The following is a 22,708-nucleotide window of genomic DNA, read 5'->3' on the forward strand; positions in this document are numbered from 1 at the left end:
AGACTACTACAGTACTACAGCAGATCATACTACTACAGTACTACAGCAGATCAGACTACTACAGTACTACAGCAGATCATACTACTACAGTACTACAGCAGATCGTACTACTACAGTACTACAGCAGATCATACTACTACAGTACTACAGCAGATCATACTACTACAGTACTACAGCAGATCATACTACTACAGTACTACAGCAGATCATACTACTACAGTACAACAGCAGATCATACTACTACAGTACTACAGCAGATCATACTACTACAGTACTACAGCAGATCATACTACTACAGTACTACAGCAGATCAGACTACTACAGCAGATCATACTACTACAGTACTACAGCAGATCATACTACTACAGCAGATCATACTACTACAGTACTACAGCAGATCATACTACTACAGTACTACAGCAGATCATACTACTACAGTACTACAGCAGATCATACTACTACAGTACTACAGCAGATCATACTACTACAGTACCACAGCAGATCATACTACTACAGTACTACAGCAGATCATACTACTACAGTACTACAGCAGATCATACTACTACAGTACTACAGCAGATCATACTACTACAGTACAACAGCAGATCATACTACTACAGTACTACAGCAGATCATACTACTACAGTACTACAGCAGATCATACTACTACAGTACTACAGCAGATCAGACTACTACAGTACTACAGCAGATCATACTACTACAGTACAACAGCAGATCATACTACTACAGTACTACAGCAGATCATACTACTACAGTACTACAGCAGATCATACTACTACAGTACTACAGCAGATCATACTACTACAGTACTACAGCAGATCATACTACTACAGTACTACAGCAGATCATACTACTACAATACTACAGCAGATCATACTACTACAGCAGATCGTACTACTACAGTACAACAGCAGATCATACTACTACAGTACTACAGCAGATCATACTACTACAGTACTACAGCAGATCATACTACTACAGTACTACAGCAGATCATACTACGACAGTACTACAGCAGATCATACTACTACAGTACTACAGCAGATCATACTACTACAGTACTACAGCAGATCAGACTACTACAGTACTACAGCAGATCATACTACTACAGTACTACAGCAGATCATACTACTACAGTACTACAGCAGATCATACTACTACAGTACTACAGCAGATCGTACTACTACAGTACTACAGCAGATCATACTACTACAGTACTACAGCAGATCATACTACTACAGTACTACAGCAGATCATACTACTACAGTACTACAGCAGATCATACTACTACAGTACTACAGCAGATCATACTACTACAATACTACAGCAGATCATACTACTACAGTACTACAGCAGATCATACTACTACAGTACTACAGCAGATCATACTACTACAGTACTACAGCAGATCATACTACTACAGTTCTACAGCAGATCATACTACTACAGTACTACAGCAGATCATACTACTACAGTACTACAGCAGATCATACTACTACAGTTCTACAGCAGATCATACTACTACAGTACTACAGCAGATCAGACTACTACAGTACCACAGCAGATCAGACTACTACAGTTCTACAGCAGATCATACTACTACAGTTCTACAGCAGATCATACTACTACAATACTACAGCAGATCATACTACTACAGTACTACAGCAGATCACACTACTACAGTACTACAGCAGATCAGACTACTACAGTACTACAGCAGATCATACTACTACAGCAGATCATACTACTACAGTACAACAGCAGATCATACTACTACAGTACTACAGCAGATCAGACTACTACAGTACTACAGCAGATCATACTACTACAGCAGATCATACTACTACAGTACTACAGCAGATCATACTACTACAGCAGATCATACTACTACAGTACAACAGCAGATCATACTACTACAATACTACAGCAGATCATACTACTACAGTACTACAGCAGATCAGACTACTACAGTACTACAGCAGATCAGACTACTACAGTACTACAGCAGATCATACTACTACAGTACTACAGCAGATCATACTACTACAGTACTACAGCAGATCATACTACTACAGTACTACAGCAGATCATACTACTACAGTACTACAGCAGATCAGACTACTACAGTACTACAGCAGATCATACTAACTACAGTACTACAGCAGATCATACTACTACAGTACAACAGCAGATCATACTACTACAGTACTACAGCAGATCATACTACTACAGTACTACAGCAGATCAGACTACTACAGTACTACAGCAGATCATACTACTACAGTACTACAGCAGATCAGACTACTACAGTACTACAGCAGATCATACTACGACAGTACTACAGCAGATCAGACTACTACAGTACCACAGCAGATCAGACTACTACAGTACTACAGCAGATCAGACTACTACAGTACTACAGCAGATCATACTACTACAGTACTACAGCAGATCAGACTACTACAGTACAACAGCAGATCAGACTACTACAGTACTACAGCAGATCAGACTACTACAGTACTACAGCAGATCATACTACTACAGTACTACAGCAGATCATACTACTACAGTACTACAGCAGATCATACTACTACAATACTACAGCAGATCATACTACTACAGTACTACAGCAGATCATACTACTACAGTACTACAGCAGATCAGACTACTACAGCAGATCATACTACTACAGCAGATCGTTGTCCCTGCTCTGCCATGAAACACCTGATTCAGATCATCATAGTGCTGAAACCAGTTGATTACTTTCAATTTTCCCATAATAATGCTTTCCTGAGCCCCCTGATAAAGACAGGAGGCCATTTTAGTTTAATAATGCTTTCCTGAGCCCCCTGATAAAGACCATTTTAGTTTAATAATGCTTTCCTGAGCCCCCTGATGAAGACAGGAGGCCATTTTAGTTTAATAATGCTTTCCTGAGCCCCCTGATGAAGACAGGAGGCCATTTTAGTTTAATAATGCTTTCCTGAGCCCCCTGATGAAGACAGGAGGCCATTTTAGTTTAATAGTTCTTTCCTGAGCCCATTGATGAAGACAGGAGGCCATTTTAGTTTAATAATGCTTTCCTGAGCCCCCTGATGAAGACAGGAGGCCATTTTAGACAGTTCTTGTTCTAGCCAGTCAAATGTTTTTATTCACTGTAGCCTTGGTACTCTAATCTGAAAGATAAACACGTATTTATAAACAGGAAGGATACTGCGCTGACACATACTGTGTGTATTAACAATGTATTTATACATACTGTGTGTATTAACAATGTATTTATACATACTGTGTGTATTAACAATGTATTTATACATACTGTGTGTATTAACAATGTATTTATACATACTGTGTGTATTAACAATGTATTTATACATACTGTGTGTATTAACAATGTATTTATACATACTGTGTGTATTAACAATGTATTTATACATACTGTGTGTATTAACAATGTATTTATACATACTGTGTGTATTAACAATGTATTTATACATACTGTGTGTATTAACAATGTATTTATACATACTGTGTTTGAACACAGCTGCACCATGTCACACATGCAGCAGACTAACAAAGTCACATCATTCTGTTATGATGCTGATGTAGTTCCTAGTTACCTCCTAGTTACCGTATCAACGAGTACACATTGAAGTAATTCAGTTCATATGTTTATATGTCTCTCTACATATGTATATAAAATGGGATATCCTTTTGGAAAAGAATGTGATGGATGACATTAAATTTAAAAAAAAATCTGTTTTATAACATTTGTATGGTGTCTGAATTCTCCCAGCCTGTGGTATTGATTGATAGAAGTTAGCAAAGGGTCTGATTACTTATGTAAATAAGTTATTTCTATATTTCTAAAAACCTGTTTTCTCTTTGTCGTTATGGGGTGTTGTGTGTAGATTGATGAGGATTATTTGTTATTGAATCCATTTTAGAATAAGGCTGTAAAATGTGGAAAAACGGAATAGGTCTGAAAACTTTCTGAATGTGAGTCTGGGAGTTTCACAATCAACTGTAAACTCACTCTGCTGTCTGCCCTAATCTGAACTCACTCTGCTGTCTGCCCTAATCTGAACTCACTCTGCTGTCTGTCCTAATCTGATCTCACTCTGCTGTCTGCCCTAATCTGAACTCACTCTGCTGTCTGTTCTAATCTGAACTCACTCTGCTGTCTGCTCTAATCTGAACTCACTCTGCTGTCTGCCCTAATCTGATCTCACTCTGCTGTCTGCCCTAATCTGAACTCACTCTGCTGTCTGCCCTAATCTGATCTCACTCTGCTGTCTGCCCTAATCTGAACTCACTCTGCTGTCTGCCCTAATCTGATCTCACTCTGCTGTCTGCCCTAATCTGAACTCACTCTGCTGTCTGCCCTAATCTGAACTCACTCTGCTGTCTGCCCTAATCTGATCTCACTCTGCTGTCTGCCCTAATCTGAACTCACTCTGCTGTCTGCCCTAATCTGATCTCACTCTGCTGTCTGCCCTAATCTGAACTCACTCTGCTGTCTGCCCTAATCTGATCTCACTCTGCTGTCTGCCCTAATCTGAACTCACTCTGCTGTCTGCCCTAATCTGATCTCACTCTGCTGTCTGCCCTAATCTGAACTCACTCTGCTGTCTGTCCTAATCTGATCTCACTCTGCTGTCTTCCCTAATCTGATCTCACTCTGCTGTCTGCCCTAATCTGAACTCACTCTGCTGTCTGCCCTAATCTGAACTCACTCTGCTGTCTGCCCTAATCTGATCTCACTCTGCTGTCTGCCCTAATCTGAACTCACACTAAACAGGATATACAGGGTGCCTCCCTAATGCACCCTTTCCACTTTATAGTTCACTACTTTTGACCAGAGCCAATTCTACAGAAACAATAACATTGGCTGTCTTAAAAAGACTTCCTCATTTATGTTTTAATTCTGAAACGGAAGCTTCCGGGGTCAAGAAAATGTTAGGGTGCATCCCAAATGCCTATAGGCCCTGAGCAAAAGTAGTGCGCTAAATAGTGAATAGAGTTCCATTGGGAAGTGGGCCATTATGAAGTGTGACTACACCCTGTCAGTGTGACACGTCTCTAAGTCTAACCATGCTGTACCATGCTTTACTATTAGTATCAACATTAACTGTGTTTTTTAGCTTCTTCCTTGTATACAAAGTAACAGTTCTAGAAGATGACATCAGCAAACTCAGAGGAGATATTTCAAACCTAAAGCCACATTCTAACGAATCCACAGATGGAATGAGAACGGGTATGTCCAGAACATGGGAGGTATGTGATTTTCAATTCTATTATAGGTATCAGTTACTCCACAGTCTTATGTTCTGAGGATAGCTTGCACAAGACTAACGTGTGGATAACATAGGGATCATTTACTCCACTGTTGTTTAAAAGCTCTAAGGAACATAATGTTTATTGCATTGTCTTATGTTCTGAGGATGACATGTATAAAAGGGAGATATTTTTATTTGCCTTCTGTTTCCTGTCAGAGATCAAAGCAAGCAACTTCCCTAAATTCACAGAGACAGACAGAGAAAGACTCTCAGACTCTGTGTTCGTCAACAGCATCCTCTCAGACTCTGGGTTCACCAACTGCGTCCTCTCTGAGAATGAAACAGGAGCCGGCAGGCTGCAGTGGAGGTACAGTAGGTATGAGTTAGTGTCATTGAGCATTTAGGTCTTTGAGGACGGTTGATGTTTTTATGCCACCTTAAGTAACTCACTCCCTTTTCTGTCAGTCGTACAGCAGTCGTTTCTGCAGCTGTCAGCCAACACAAAGAAACAGCCATTTGTCAGAGGTAAATACTTTACTCATTTTCATTTTTAATCTCCATCAGAAGCTTAAACGTGTTCTAACAACCTTAACAAAACAACGAACAAAGGAGTTAGGATCTCTTGGTGTAACAGCTAATTGTGTTGGGTTGTTAGTCGTTGGTTCATGTCCCAGATGGGGCTTCCACCCCCCCCCCTCCATATGTGCGATTTATGTTATTTTTCTTCCCCAGGAAATGTGACGGTGATTCCTTGGACAGTTGCCTTGCATCAAGGGGAGGCCATCTCTTCCACTGGAGACAGAATCATCATCCAACAAGAAGGCCTCTTCATAGTGTTTGGTCAGGTATACTGTCAGAGATACCAGCCCTTTGTCTCGCATATCAATGTACTTCATGGTTTATGCTACAAATGTAAGAGAGATGGTTCGGTCGCCATGCTAACCTTGCTTGAGGCCTTAGGCTTGGGAGATGGTTCGGTCACCATGCTAACCTTGCTTGAGGCCCTAGGCTTGGGAGATGGTTCGGTTACCATGCTAACCTTGCTTGAGGCCTTAGGCTTGGGAGATGGTTCGGTCACCATGCTAACTTTGCTTGAGGCCTTAGGCTTGGGCAATGGTTCGGTCACCATGCTAACCTTGCTTGAGGCCTTAGGCTTGGGAGATGGTTCGGTCACCATGCTAACTTTGCTTGAGGCCTTAGGCTTGGGAGATGGTTCGGTCACCATGCTAACTTTGCTTGAGGCCTTAGGCTTGGGAGATGGTTCGGTCACCATGCTAACCTTGCTTGAGGCCTTAGGCTTGGGAGATGGTTCGGTCACCATGCTAACTTTGCTTGAGGCCTTAGGCTTGGGAGATGGTTCGGTCACCATGCTAACTTTGCTTGAGGCCTTAGGCTTGGGAGATGGTTCGGTCACCATGCTAACCTTGCTTGAGGCCTTAGGCTTGGGAGATGGTTCGGTCACCATGCTAACCTTGCTTGAGGCCTTAGGCTTGGGAGATGGTTCGGTCACCATGCTAACCTTGCTTGAGGCCCTGGGCTTGGGAGATGGTTCGGTCACCATGCTAACCTTGCTTGAGGCCTTAGGCTTGGGAGATGGTTCGGTCACCATGCTAACCTTGCTTGAGGCCTTAGGCTTGGGAGATGGTTCGGTCACCATGCTAACTTTGCTTGAGGCCTTAGGCTTGGGCAATGGTTCGGTCACCATGCTAACCTTGCTTGAGGCCTTAGGCTTGGGAGATGGTTGGGTCACCATGCTAACCTTGCTTGAGGCCCTGGGCTTGGGAGATGGTTCGGTCACCATGCTAATCTAGAGGTGATAGAAACGCACACCTATTTAGTAGAGGTGCTGGCTAGCGGAGTAGAACACCTGTTTAGGAGAGGTGCTGGTTAGCAGAGTGGAACACCTATTTAGGAGAGGTGCTGGTTAGCAGAGTGGAACACCTATTTAGGAGAGGTGCTGGCTAGCGGAGTAGAACACCTATTTAGTAGAGGTGCTGGCTAGCGGAGTAGAACACCTGTTTAGGAGAGGTGCTGGCTAGCAGAGTAGAACACCTATTTAGGAGAGGTGCTGGCTAGCGGAGTAGAACACCTATTTAGGAGAGGTGCTGGCTAGCGGAGTAGAACACCTGTTTAGGAGAGGTGCTGGCTAGCGGAGTAGAACACCTATTTAGGAGAGGTGCTGGCTAGCGGAGTAGAACACCTGTTTTGGTGAGGTGCTGGCTAGCGGAGTAGAACACCTATTTAGGTGAGGTGCTGGCTAGCAGAGTAGAACACCTGTTTAGGAGAGGTGCTGGCTAGCAGAGTAGAACACCTATTTAGGTGAGGTGCTGGCTAGCGGAGTAGAACACCTATTTAGGCGAGGTGCTGGCTAGCGGAGTAGAACACCTATTTAGGTGAGGTGCTGGCTAGCGGAGTAGAACACCTATTTAGGCGAGGTGCTGGCTAGCGGAGTAGAACACCTGTTTAGGAGAGGTGCTGGCTAGCGGAGTAGAACACCTATTTAGGCGAGGTGCTGGCTAGCGGAGTAGAACACCTGTTTAGGAGAGGTGCTGGCTAGCGGAGTAGAACACCTATTTAGGAGAGGTGCTGGCTAGCGGAGTAGAACACCTGTTTAGGAGAGGTGCTGGCTAGCGGAGTAGAACACCTATTTAGGTGAGGTGCTGGCTAGCGGAGTAGAACACCTATTTAGGTGAGGTGCTGGCTAGCGGAGTAGAACACCTGTTTAGGTGAGGTGCTGGCTAGCGGAGTAGAACACCTATTTAGGTGAGGTGCTGGCTAGCGGAGTAGAACACCTATTTAGGTGAGGTGCTGGCTAGCGGAGTAGAACACCTGTTTAGGTGAGGTGCTGGCTAGCGGAGTAGAACACCTATTTAGGTGAGGTGCTGGCTAGCGGAGTAGAACACCTATTTAGGTGAGGTGCTGGCTAGCGGAGTAGAACACCTGTTTAGGTGAGGTGCTGGCTAGCGGAGTAGAACACCTGTTTAGGAGAGGTGCTGGCTAGCAGAGTAGAACACCTGGTTAGGAGGTGCTGGCTAGCAGAGTAGAACACCTGTTTAGGAGAGGTGCTGGCTAGCAGAGTAGAACACCTGTTTAGGAGAGGTGCTGGCTAGCAGAGTAGAACACCTGGTTAGGAGGTGCTGGCTAGCAGAGTAGAACACCTGTTTAGGAGAGGTGCTGGCTAGCGGAGTAGAACACCTGTTTAGGAGAGGTGCTGGCTAGCAGAGTAGAACACCTGTTTAGGAGAGGTGCTGGCTAGCAGAGTAGAACACCTGGTTAGGAGGTGCTGGCTAACAGAGTAGAACACCTGTTTAGGAGAGGTGCTGCCTAGCAGAGTAGAACACCTGTTTAGGAGAGGTGCTGGCTAGCAGAGTAGAACACCTGTTTAGGAGAGGTGCTGGCTAGCGGAGTAGAACACCTGTTTAGGTGAGGTGCTGGCTAGCGGAGTAGAACACCTGTTTAGGAGAGGTGCTGGCTAGCGGAGTAGAACACCTATTTAGGTGAGGTGCTGGCTAGCGGAGTAGAACACCTGTTTAGGAGAGGTGCTGGCTAGCGGAGTAGAACACCTGTTTAGGTGAGGTGCTGGCTAGCAGAGTAGAACACCTATTTAGGTGAGGTGCTGGCTAGCAGAGTAGAACACCTATTTAGGTGAGGTGCTGGCTAGCGGAGTAGAACACCTATTTAGGTGAGGTGCTGGCTAGCAGAGTAGAACACCTGTTTAGGAGAGGTGCTGGCTAGCAGAGTAGAACACCTGTTTAGGAGAGGTGCTGGCTAGCGGAGTAGAACACCTATTTAGGTGAGGTGCTGGCTAGCGGAGTAGAACACCTGTTTAGGAGAGGTGCTGGCTAGCGGAGTAGAACACCTGTTTAGGAGAGGTGCTGGCTAGCAGAGTAGAACACCTGGTTAGGAGGTGCTGGCTAGCAGAGTAGAACACCTGTTTAGGAGAGGTGCTGGCTAGCAGAGTAGAACACCTGTTTAGGAGAGGTGCTGGCTAGCGGAGTAGAACACCTGTTTAGGAGAGGTGCTGGCTAGCAGAGTAGAACACCTGTTTAGGAGAGGTGCTGGCTAGCAGAGTAGAACACCTGGTTAGGAGGTGCTGGCTAACAGAGTAGAACACCTGTTTAGGAGAGGTGCTGCCTAGCAGAGTAGAACACCTGTTTAGGAGAGGTGCTGGCTAGCGGAGTAGAACACCTGTTTAGGAGAGGTGCTGGCTAGCGGAGTAGAACACCTGTTTAGGTGAGGTGCTGGCTAGCGGAGTAGAACACCTGTTTAGGAGAGGTGCTGGCTAGCGGAGTAGAACACCTGTTTAGGAGAGGTGCTGGCTAGCGGAGTAGAACACCTGTTTAGGAGAGGTGCTGGCTAGCGGAGTAGAACACCTGTTTAGGAGAGGTGCTGGCTAGCGGAGTAGAACACCTGTTTAGGAGAGGTGCTGGCTAGCTGAGTAGAACACCTGTTTAGGAGAGGTGCTGGCTAGCAGAGTAGAACACCTGTTTAGGAGAGGTGCTGGCTAGCAGAGTAGAACACCTGTTTAGGAGAGGTGCTGGCTAGCTGAGTAGAACACCTGTTTAGGAGAGGTGCTGGCTAGCGGAGTAGAACACCTGTTTAGGAGAGGTGCTGGCTAGCGGAGTAGAACACCTGTTTAGGAGAGGTGCTGGCTAGCGGAATAGAACACCTGTTTAGGAGAGGTGCTGGCTAGCGGAGTAGAACACCTGTTTAGGAGAGGTGCTGGCTAGCGGAGTAGAACACCTGTTTAGGAGAGGTGCTGGCTAGCGGAGTAGAACACTTGAAAAATTAAAGGAGAGCTGCACACTCTAGGAACTCAGATGTAATAATTGAATAACCAACTTTTGGACAGACAAGCTGTCTTCATCAGGGTATAATGACAAACACTGCGAGGTAACTCGTTCATATCGTGTCAAAGGACACACACAGGTGTCTGTAATCATGGCCGGATGTGGCCTGATATCATTGGTTAATTACCATATATTAAAATAGTATACAAAAAACATAAATGGATAGCATACGATCATAGATACAATTTGGCTCCATAAGCCTAAAAACTTTTACAATAGCAAAATCACAATAATCACAAGAATGGCTTCAGATCAAAGTCTACGTTGAGACCGAAGGGAGCAAGGGTCTTTAAATTAAAGATCCAGGAAGCCTCTCGTTTTAATTGTCGAGGTCACCCCTTCTCCTAGGGAGGGTGACGTGTTCGATGCCAATATAACGTAGGGACGAATCGAGTGGTTTGATTCCAAAAAGTGGGCAGCAACTGGGTAAGTCGAGTTCCTGCACCTAATGGTGCTACGATGCTCCGAGATACGTACTTTTAATTCACGCTTTGTTTTACCCACATAATTTTTACCACAAGGACAAGTTATATGATAAATAACTGCCTTAGTGGAGCACGTAATAACACCTTTGATTGGGATTTGTTTCCCTGTTTGTGGGTGTTTGAAGGATCTACATTTATAAGTGTCATTGCATTGAGCACAGCCATTACACTTGTAGTTTCCATCCATTAGGGGCGCAAATAGACGTTGTGCAGGGATATCTTGGGGTGCTAAATCAGAGTTGACCAATTGATCTCTGAGATTTCTGCCCCACGAGAATACGACCAAGGGAGGGTCCGAAAACACATTACCGATACTGTCATGGGATCTTAGAATGTGCCAATGTTTGTGAACGATTCGGTCACCATGCTAACCTTGCTTGAGGCCCTAGGCGTTTGGCTCAGCAGGCTAATCTGGGACACAGGAGACCTGGGTCGGAACCCTGTCATCCAGTGTCCTACATGACGATGACTACGTGGTTCGTCCTGTTGTTTCCCAGGTGTTGTTCCAGAGTCCAGGCACCATCATGGGTCACATAGTGCGTAGTCGAGGAACCGGTCAGAGATCCACAGAGCTGCTCCGCTGTCTACAGGAGATGCCCCAGACCAACTGTGCCAATACCTGCTACACTGGAGGTGAACCCAACACAACACCTGTGGTGTTTCCACTAGTGGGATACCCTTTGGTGGTACTTCCATCAACGTTGTGGAAATGGGAGTTGAGTTGTAGTGGACAGTAATATTTATCATGTATGATACTATAAATACATCACGTGACTCGTAATGAGACTAAGCAATTAGCATATTAAAATGTTGATCTGACTACATAAAGAAAATAAGCAAGAGACTAGGGTGGAGTTAAAGTAATATAACACTATAGTTGAGTTACAGTAATAGAACACTATAGTTACAGTAACAGAACACTATAGTTACAGTAATAGAACACTGTAGTTACAGTAATAGAACACTATAGTTACAGTAATAGAACACTATAGTTACAGTAATAGAACACTGTAGTTACAGTAATAGAACACTGTAGTTACAGTAACAGAACACTATAGTTACAGTAATAGAACACTATAGTTACAGTAATAGAACACTATATATACAGTAACAGAACACTATAGTTACAGTAATAGAACACTATAGATACAGTAATAGAACACTATAGTTACAGTAATAGAACACTATAGTTACAGTAATAGAACACTATAGTTACAGTAATAGAACACTGTAGTTACAGTAATAGAACACTATAGTTACAGTAATAGAACACTATAGTTACAGTAATAGAACACTATAGTTACAGTAATATAACACTACAGTTACAGTAATAGAACACTATAGTTGAGTTACAGTAATATAACACTACAGTTACAGTAATAGAACACTATAGATACAGTAATAGAACACTATAGTTACAGTAATAGAACACTATAGTTACAGTAATAGAACACTATAGTTACAGTAATAGAACACTATAGTTACAGTAATATAACACTATAGTTACAGTAATAGAACACTATATATACAGTAATAGAACACTATATATACAGTAATAGAACACTATAGTTGAGTTACAGTAATAGAACACTGTAGTTACAGTAATATAACGCTATAGTTACAGTAATATAACACTATATATACAGTAATAGAACACTATATATACAGTAATAGAACACTATAGTTACAATAATAGAACACTATAGTTACAGTAATAGAACACTATAGTTACAGTAATATAACACTACAGTTACAGTAACAGAACACTATAGTTACAGTAATAGAACACTGTAGTTACAGTAATAGAACACTATAGTTACAGTAACAGAACACTATAGTTACAGTAATAGAACACTGTAGTTACAGTAATAGAACACTATAGTTACAGTAATATAACACTATATATACAGTAACAGAACACTATAGTAACAGTAATAGAACACTATAGTTACAGTAATAGAACACTATATATACAGTAACAGAACACTATAGATACAGTAATAGAACACTGTAGTTACAGTAATATAACACTATAGTTACAGTAACAGAACACTATAGATACAGTAATAGAACACTGTAGTTACAGTAATATAACACTATAGTTACAGTAATATAACACTACAGTTACAGTAATAGAACACTATAGTTACAGTAATAGAACACTATAGTTACAGTAATAGAACACTATAGTTACAGTAATAGAACACTATAGTTGAGTTACAGTAATATAACACTACAGTTACAGTAATAGAACACTATAGTTACAGGAATAGAACACTGTAGTTACAGTAATAGAACACTATAGTTACAGTAATAGAACACTATAGTTACAGTAATAGAACACTATAGTTGAGTTACAGTAATAGAACACTGTAGTTACAGTAATATAACGCTATAGTTACAGTAATATAACACTATATATACAGTAATAGAACACTATAGTTACAGTAATATAACAATGTAGTTACAGTAATAGAACACTATAGTTACAGTAATATAAGACTATAGTTACAGTAATAGAACACTGTAGTTACAGTAATATAACGCTATAGTTACAGTAATATAACACTATATATACAGTAATAGAACACTATAGTTACAGTAATATAACACTATAGTTACAGTAATAGAACACTATAGTTACAGTAATAGAACATTATAGTTACAGTAATAGAACACTATAGTTACAGTAATACAACACTATAGTTACAGTAATACAACACTATAGTTACAGTAATATAACACTATAGTTATAGTAACAGAACACTATATATACAGTAACAGAACACTGTAGTTACAGTAATAGAACACTATAGTTACAGTAACAGAACACTGTAGTTACAGTAATAGAACACTATAGTTACAGTAATATAACGCTATAGTTACAGTAATATAACACTATATATACAGTAATAGAACACTATATATACAGTAACAGAACACTGTAGTTACAGTAATAGAACACTATAGTTACAGTAATAGAACACTATAGTTACAGTAATAGAACACTATAGTTACAGTAATAGAACACTATAGTTACAGTAATAGAACACTATAGTTACAGTAATAGAACACTATAGTTGAGTTACAGTAATAGAACACTGTAGTTACAGTAATAGAACACTATAGTTACAGTAATAGAACACTATAGTTACAGTAACAGAACACTATATATACAGTAATAGAACACTATAGTTACAGTAATAGAACACTATAGTTACAGTAACAGAACACTATAGTTACAGTAATAGAACACTATAGTTACAGTAATAGAACACTATAGTTACAGTAACAGAACACTATATATACAGTAATAGAACACTATAGTTACAGTAATAGAACACTATAGTTACAGTAACAGAACACTATATATACAGTAATAGAACACTGTAGTTACAGTAATAGAACACTATAGTTACAGTAATAGAACACTATATATACAGTAACAGAACACTGTAGTTACAGTAACAGAACACTATAGATACAGTAATAGAACACTATAGTTACAGTAACAGAACACTATATATACAGTAATAGAACACTGTAGTTACAGTAACAGAACACTATATATACAGTAATAGAACACTACAGTTACAGTAATAGAACACTATAGTTACAGGAATAGAACACTGTAGTTACAGTAATAGAACACTATAGTTACAGTAATAGAACACTATAGTTACAGTAATAGAACACTATAGTTACAGTAACAGAACACTATATATACAGTAATAGAACACTGTAGTTACAGTAACAGAACACTATAGTTACAGTAACAGAACACTATATATACAGTAATAGAACACTATAGTTACAGTAACAGAACACTATAGTTACAGTAACAGAACACTATATATACAGTAATAGAACACTATAGTTACAGTAATAGAACACTATAGTTACAGTAACAGAACACTATAGTTACAGTAATAGAACACTATAGTTGAGTTACAGTAATAGAACACTATAGTTACAGTAATAGAACACTATATATACAGTAATAGAACACTATAGTTACAGTAATAGAACACTATAGTTACAGTAATAGAACACTATAGTTGAGTTACAGTAATAGAACACTGTAGTTACAGTAATATAACGCTATAGTTACAGTAATATAACACTATATATACAGTAATAGAACACTATATATACAGTAACAGAACACTGTAGTTACAGTAATAGAACACTATAGTTACAGTAATAGAACACTATAGTTACAGTAATAGAACACTATAGTTACAGTAATAGAACACTATAGTTACAGTAATAGAACACTATAGTTACAGTAATACAACACTATAGTTACAGTAATAGAACACTATAGTTATAGTAATATAACGCTATAGTTACAGTAATATAACACTATATATACAGTAATAGAACACTATATATACAGTAACAGAACACTGTAGTTACAGTAATAGAACACTATAGTTACAGTAATAGAACACTATAGTTACAGTAATATAACACTATAGTAACAGTAATATAACACTATAGTTACAGTAATAGAACACTATAGTTACAGTAATAGAACACTATAGTTACAGTAATACAACACTGTAGTTACAGTAACAGAACACTGTAGTTACAGTAATAGAACACTATAGTAACAGTAATAGAACACTATAGTTACAGTAATAGAACACTATATATACAGTAATAGAACACTATAGTTACAGTAATAGAACACTATAGTTACAGTAAAAGAATACTGTAGTTACAGTAACAGAATACTGTAGTTACAGTAATAGAACACTATAGATACAGTAATAGAACACTATAGTTACAGTAATAGAACACTATAGTTACAGTAATAGAACACTATAGTTACAGTAATAGAACACTGTAGTTACAGTAATAGAACACTATAGTTACAGTAATAGAACACTATAGTTACAGTAGTAGAACACTATAGTTACAGTAATAGAACACTATAGTTACAGTAACAGAACACTGTAGTTACAGTAATAGAACACTATAACTACAGTAATAGAACACTATAATTACAGTAATATAACACTATAATTACAGTAATAGAACACTGTAGTTACAGTAATATAACGCTATAGTTACAGTAATAGAACACTATATATACAGTAACAGAACACTGTAGTTACAGTAATAGAACACTATAGTTACAGTAATATAAGACTATAGTTACAGTAATAGAACACTATAGTTGAGTTACAGTAATATAACACTACAGTTACAGTAATAGAACATTATAGTTACAGTAATAGAACACTATAGTTACAGTAATACAACACTATAGTTACAGTAATAGAACACTATAGTTACAGTAATACAACACTATAGTTACAGTAATAGAACACTATAGTTATAGTAATATAACGCTATAGTTACAGTAATATAACACTATATATACAGTAATAGAACACTATATATACAGTAACAGAACACTATATATACAGTAATAGAACACTATAGTTACAGTAACAGAACACTATAGTTACAGTAACAGAACACTATATATACAGTAATAGAACACTGTAGTTACAGTAACAGAATACTGTAGTTACAGTAATAGAACACTATAGTTGAGTTACAGTAATAGAACACTATATATACAGTAATAGAACACTGTAGTTACAGTAACAGAACACTATAGTTACAGTAACAGAACACTATATATACAGTAATAGAACACTATAGTTACAGTAATAGAACACTATAGTTACAGTAATATAACACTATAGTTGAGTTACAGTAATAGAACACTATAGTTACAGTAATAGAACACTATAGTTACAGTAACAGAACACTATATATACAGTAATAGAACACTGTAGTTACAGTAACAGAATACTGTAGTTACAGTAATAGAACACTATAGTTGAGTTACAGTAATAGAACACTATAGTTACAGTAATAGAACACTGTAGTTACAGTAATAGAACACTATAGTTACAGTAACAGAACACTATATATACAGTAATAGAACACTATAGTTACAGTAATAGAACACTATAGTTACAGTAATAGAACACTATAGTTACAGTAACAGAACACTATATATACAGTAATAGAACACTATATATACAGTAATAGAACACTATAGTTACAGTAATATAACACTATAGTTGAGTTACAGTAATAGAACACTATAGTTACAGTAACAGAACACTATATATACAGTAATAGAACACTATAGTTACAGTAACAGAACACTATATATACAGTAATAGAACACTATAGTTACAGTAATAGAACACTATAGTTACAGTAATAGAACACTGTAGTTACAGTAATAGAACACTATAGTTACAGTAATAGAACACTATAGTTACAGTAATAGAACACTATAGTTACAGTAACAGAACACTATATATACAGTAATAGAACACTGTAGTTACAGTAACAGAACACTATAGTTACAGTAACAGAACACTATATATACAGTAATAGAACACTATAGTTACAGTAACAGAACACTATAGTTACAGTAACAGAACACTATATATACAGTAATAGAACACTATAGTTACAGTAATAGAACACTATAGTTACAGTAACAGAACACTATAGTTACAGTAATAGAACACTATAGTTGAGTTACAGTAATAGAACACTATAGTTACAGTAATATAACGCTATATATACAGTAATAGAACACTATAGTTACAGTAACAGAACACTATAGTTACAGTAATATAACACTATAGTTGAGTTACAGTAATAGAACACTATAGTTACAGTAATATAACGCTATAGTTACAGTAATATAACACTATATATACAGTAATAGAACACTATATATACAGTAACAGAACACTGTAGTTACAGTAATAGAACACTATAGTTACAGTAATAGAACACTATAGTTACAGTAATAGAACACTATAGTTACAGTAATAGAACACTATAGTTACAGTAATAGAACACTATAGTTACAGTAATAGAACACGATAGTTACAGTAATAGAACACTATAGTTATAGTAATATAACGCTATAGTTACAGTAATATAACACTATATATACAGTAATAGAACACTATATATACAGTAACAGAACACTGTAGTTACAGTAATAGAACACTATAGTTACAGTAATAGAACACTATAGTTACAGTAATATAACACTATAGTAACAGTAATAGAACACTATAGTTACAGTAATAGAACACTATAGTTACAGTAATAGAACACTATAGTTACAGTAATAGAACACTGTAGTTACAGTAATAGAACACTATAGTTACAGTAACAGAACACTATAGTTACAGTAACAGAACACTATAGTTACAGTAATAGAACACTATATATACAGTAATAGAACACTATAGTTACAGTAATAGAACACTATAGTTACAGTAAAAGAATACTGTAGTTACAGTAACAGAATACTGTAGTTACAGTAATAGAACACTATAGATACAGTAATAGAACACTATAGTTACAGTAATAGAACACTATAGTTACAGTAATAGAACACTATAGTTACAGTAATAGAACACTGTAGTTACAGTAATAGAACACTATAGTTACAGTAATAGAACACTGTAGTTACAGTAGTAGAACACTATAGTTACAGTAATAGAACACTATAGTTACAGTAACAGAACACTGTAGTTACAGTAATAGAACACTATAACTACAGTAATAGAACACTATAACTACAGTAACAGAACACTATAATTACAGTAATATAACACTATAATTACAGTAATAGAACACTGTAGTTACAGTAATATAACGCTATAGTTACAGTAATAGAACACTATATATACAGTAACAGAACACTGTAGTTACAGTAATAGAACACTATAGTTACAGTAATATAAGACTATAGTTACAGTAATAGAACACTATAGTTGAGTTACAGTAATATAACACTACAGTTACAGTAATAGAACATTATAGTTACAGTAATAGAACACTATAGTTACAGTAATACAACACTATAGTTACAGTAATACAACACTATAGTTACAGTAATACAACACTATAGTTACAGTAATAGAACACTATAGTTATAGTAATATAACGCTATAGTTACAGTAATATAACACTATATATACAGTAATAGAACACTATATATACAGTAACAGAACACTATATATACAGTAATAGAACACTATAGTTACAGTAACAGAACACTATAGTTACAGTAACAGAACACTATATATACAGTAATAGAACACTGTAGTTACAGTAACAGAATACTGTAGTTACAGTAATAGAACACTATAGTTGAGTTACAGTAATAGAACACTATATATACAGTAATAGAACACTGTAGTTACAGTAACAGAACACTATAGTTACAGTAACAGAACACTATATATACAGTAATAGAACACTATAGTTACAGTAATAGAACACTATAGTTACAGTAATATAACACTATAGTTGAGTTACAGTAATAGAACACTATAGTTACAGTAATAGAACACTATAGTTACAGTAACAGAACACTATATATACAGTAATAGAACACTGTAGTTACAGTAACAGAATACTGTAGTTACAGTAATAGAACACTATAGTTGAGTTACAGTAATAGAACACTATATATACAGTAATAGAACACTGTAGTTACAGTAATAGAACACTATAGTTACAGTAACAGAACACTATATATACAGTAATAGAACACTATAGTTACAGTAATAGAACACTATAGTTACAGTAATAGAACACTATAGTTACAGTAATAGAACACTATATATACAGTAATAGAACACTATAGTTACAGTAATAGAACACTATAGTTACAGTAATAGAACACTATAGTTGAGTTACAGTAATAGAACACTATAGTTACAGTAATAGAACACTATAGTTACAGTAATATAACACTATAGTTACAGTAATATAACGCTATAGTTACAGTAACAGAACACTATAGTTACAGTAATAGAACACTGTAGTTACAGTAATAGAACACTATAGTTACAGTAACAGAACACTATATATACAGTAATAGAACACTATAGTTACAGTAATAGAACACTATAGTTACAGTAATAGAACACTATATATACAGTAATAGAACACTATATATACAGTAACAGAACACTGTAGTTACAGTAATAGAACACTATAGTTACAGTAATATAACACTATAGTTACAGTAATAGAACACTATAGTTACAGTAATAGAACACTATAGTTACAGTAATAGAACACTATATATACAGTAACAGAACACTATAGATACAGTAATAGAACACTGTAGTTACAGTAATATAACACTATAGTTACAGTAATACAACACTATAGTTACAGTAATACAACACTATAGTTACAGTAATATAACACTATAGTTATAGTAATATAACGCTATAGTTACAGTAATATAACACTATATATACAGTAATAGAACACTATATATACAGTAACAGAACACTATATATACAGTAATAGAACACTATAGTTACAGTAACAGAACACTATAGTTACAGTAACAGAACACTATATATACAGTAATAGAACACTGTAGTTACAGTAACAGAATACTGTAGTTACAGTAATAGAACACTATAGTTGAGTTACAGTAATAGAACACTATATATACAGTAATAGAACACTGTAGTTACAGTAACAGAACACTATAGTTACAGTAACAGAACACTATATATACAGTAATAGAACACTATAGTTACAGTAATAGAACACTATAGTTACAGTAATATAACACTATAGTTGAGTTACAGTAATAGAACACTATAGTTACAGTAATAGAACACTATAGTTACAGTAACAGAACACTATATATACAGTAATAGAACACTGTAGTTACAGTAACAGAATACTGTAGTTACAGTAATAGAACACTATAGTTGAGTTACAGTAATAGAACACTATATATACAGTAATAGAACACTGTAGTTACAGTAATAGAACACTATAGTTACAGTAACAGAACACTATATATACAGTAATAGAACACTATAGTTACAGTAATAGAACACTATAGTTACAGTAATAGAACACTATAGTTACAGTAACAGAACACTATATATACAGTAATAGAACACTGTAGTTACAGTAATAGAACACTATAGTTACAGTAATATAACACTATAGTTGAGTTACAGTAATAGAACACTATAGTTACAGTAATAGAACACTATAGTTACAGTAATATAACACTGTAGTTACAGTAATATAACGCTATAGTTACAGTAACAGAACGCTATAGTTACAGTAATAGAACACTATAGTTACAGTAACAGAACACTATATATACAGTAATAGAACACTATATATACAGTAACAGAACACTGTAGTTACAGTAATAGAACACTATAGTTACAGTAATATAACACTATATATACAGTAATAGAACACTATATATACAGTAACAGAACACTGTAGTTACAGTAATAGAACACTATAGTTACAGTAATATAACACTATAGTTACAGTAATAGAACACTATAGTTACAGTAATAGAACACTATAGTTACAGTAATAGAACACTATATATACAGTAACAGAACACTGTAGTTACAGTAATAGAACACTATAGTTACAGTAATATAACACTATAGTTACAGTAATAGAACACTATAGTTACAGTAATAGAACACTATAGTTACAGTAATAGAACACTATAGTTACAGTAATAGAACACTGTAGTTACAGTAATAGAACACTATAGTTACAGTAATAGAACACTGTAGTTACAGTAATAAAACACTGTAGTGACAGTAATAGAACACTGTAGTTACAGTAATAGAACACTATAGTTACAGTAATAGAACACTGTAGTTACAGTAATAGAACACTATAGTTACAGTAATAGAACACTATAGTTACAGTAACAGAACACTGTAGTTACAGTAATAGAACACTATAACTACAGTAATAGAACACTATAACTACAGTAACAGAACACTATAATTACAGTAATAGAACACTATAGTTACAGTAATATAACACTATATCTACAGTAACAGAACACTATAATTACAGTAATAGAACACTATAGTTACAGTAATCGGGTGGAGAGGGAGAGAATCTCCCCACAGCACGTCAGGAACACATAAGAGAAAGAACAATGAATCTTAGACCCTTTATTTAAGCATCTGAGTTGTTGACCAATAGTATTACTGTAAAGTTAACTTCCAGTCAGATATCAGACTTACAGGATGTAACCTCTGCTTCTCAGAGGTGAGCCAATGGAGGTTGGTGAGACCAACACAGAGAGTGTTGAATTCCTAAGACAACACATAGCAAATTCTTGAATACAGTTGTTACGAAGAGTCACTTCTGGGGCTGTGCTGTCCTGCAGAGCTACTTCCATGCCGCTCTGTGTACAGTGTCTCTATGAGGTCTTCTTGTGTATGACTGTCTGTCCTGTCTCAGGCATGGTGAAGCTGGAGAGAGAAGACGAGCTGGAGCTGGTGATCCCAGATCGACCCCAAGCCCAGGTCTCCATGGACGCAGACTCAACCTTCTTTGGCATCATACGGCTGAACTGACTACCAGGAGACAGAAGTCACCAGCAGGAGGTGTGGGACTTGATGCCATGAGCAGGACTATGCTTTTTTTTGTGGATGTCCTCCTCTGACAGGATGATGTCCTCCTCTGACAGGATGTCTCTGGTGGATGTCCTCCTCTGACAGGATGTCTCTGGTGGATGTCCTCCTCTGACAGGATGTCTCTGGTGGATGTCCTCCTCTGACAGGATGTCTCTGGTGGATGTCCTCCTCTGACAGGATGATGTCCTCCTCTGACAGGATGATGTCCTCCTCTGACAGGATGATGTCCTCCTCTTACAGGATGATGTCCTCCTCTTACAGGATGAGGTCTCTAGTGGATGTCCTCCTCTTACAGGATGATGTCTCTAGTGGATGTCCTCCCCTTACAGGATGATGTCTCTAGTGGATGTCCTCCTCTGACAGGATGATGTCCTCCTCTTACAGGATGATGTCTCTAGTGGATGTCCTCCTCTTACAGGATGATGTCTCTAGTGGATGTCCTCCTCTTACAGGATGAGGTCTCTAGTGGATGTCCTCCCCTGACAGGATGATGTCCTCCTCTTACAGGATGATGTCTCTAGTGGATGTCCTCCTCTTACAGGATGATGTCTCTAGTG

General features: G+C 37.3%; 1 protein-coding gene across 1 annotated transcript; it reads left to right on the forward strand.

Moving 5' to 3' along the window:
* Positions 1–5,115: 5,115 nt before the first annotated feature.
* LOC120062103 (tumor necrosis factor ligand superfamily member 13B-like) lies at positions 5,116–22,159 on the forward strand. The gene is made up of 6 exons (XM_039011914.1): positions 5,116–5,298; positions 5,517–5,676; positions 5,766–5,825; positions 6,033–6,145; positions 11,133–11,268; positions 21,976–22,159. Exons 1-6 carry the CDS (start codon positions 5,116–5,118, stop codon positions 22,089–22,091), a joined length of 768 nt encoding a protein of 255 aa, XP_038867842.1. The 3' UTR covers positions 22,092–22,159.
* The last annotated feature ends 549 nt before the right edge of the window (positions 22,160–22,708 follow it).

This window comes from Salvelinus namaycush, chromosome 17 (genome assembly GCF_016432855.1).
Source record: "Salvelinus namaycush isolate Seneca chromosome 17, SaNama_1.0, whole genome shotgun sequence".
Taxonomy (NCBI): domain Eukaryota; kingdom Metazoa; phylum Chordata; class Actinopteri; order Salmoniformes; family Salmonidae; genus Salvelinus; species Salvelinus namaycush.

Bases quoted from the DNA above. Each gene is read 5' to 3' on its own strand.
- LOC120062103 (XM_039011914.1), top strand. From the start codon at position 5,116: ATGCTGTACCATGCTTTACTATTAGTATCAACATTAACTGTGTTTTTT. The intron at 5,299-5,516 runs GTATGTGATTTT...GTTTCCTGTCAG, and splicing joins GTATGTCCAGAACATGGGAG to AGATCAAAGCAAGCAACTTC. The intron at 6,146-11,132 runs GTATACTGTCAG...GTTGTTTCCCAG, and splicing joins TCTTCATAGTGTTTGGTCAG to GTGTTGTTCCAGAGTCCAGG.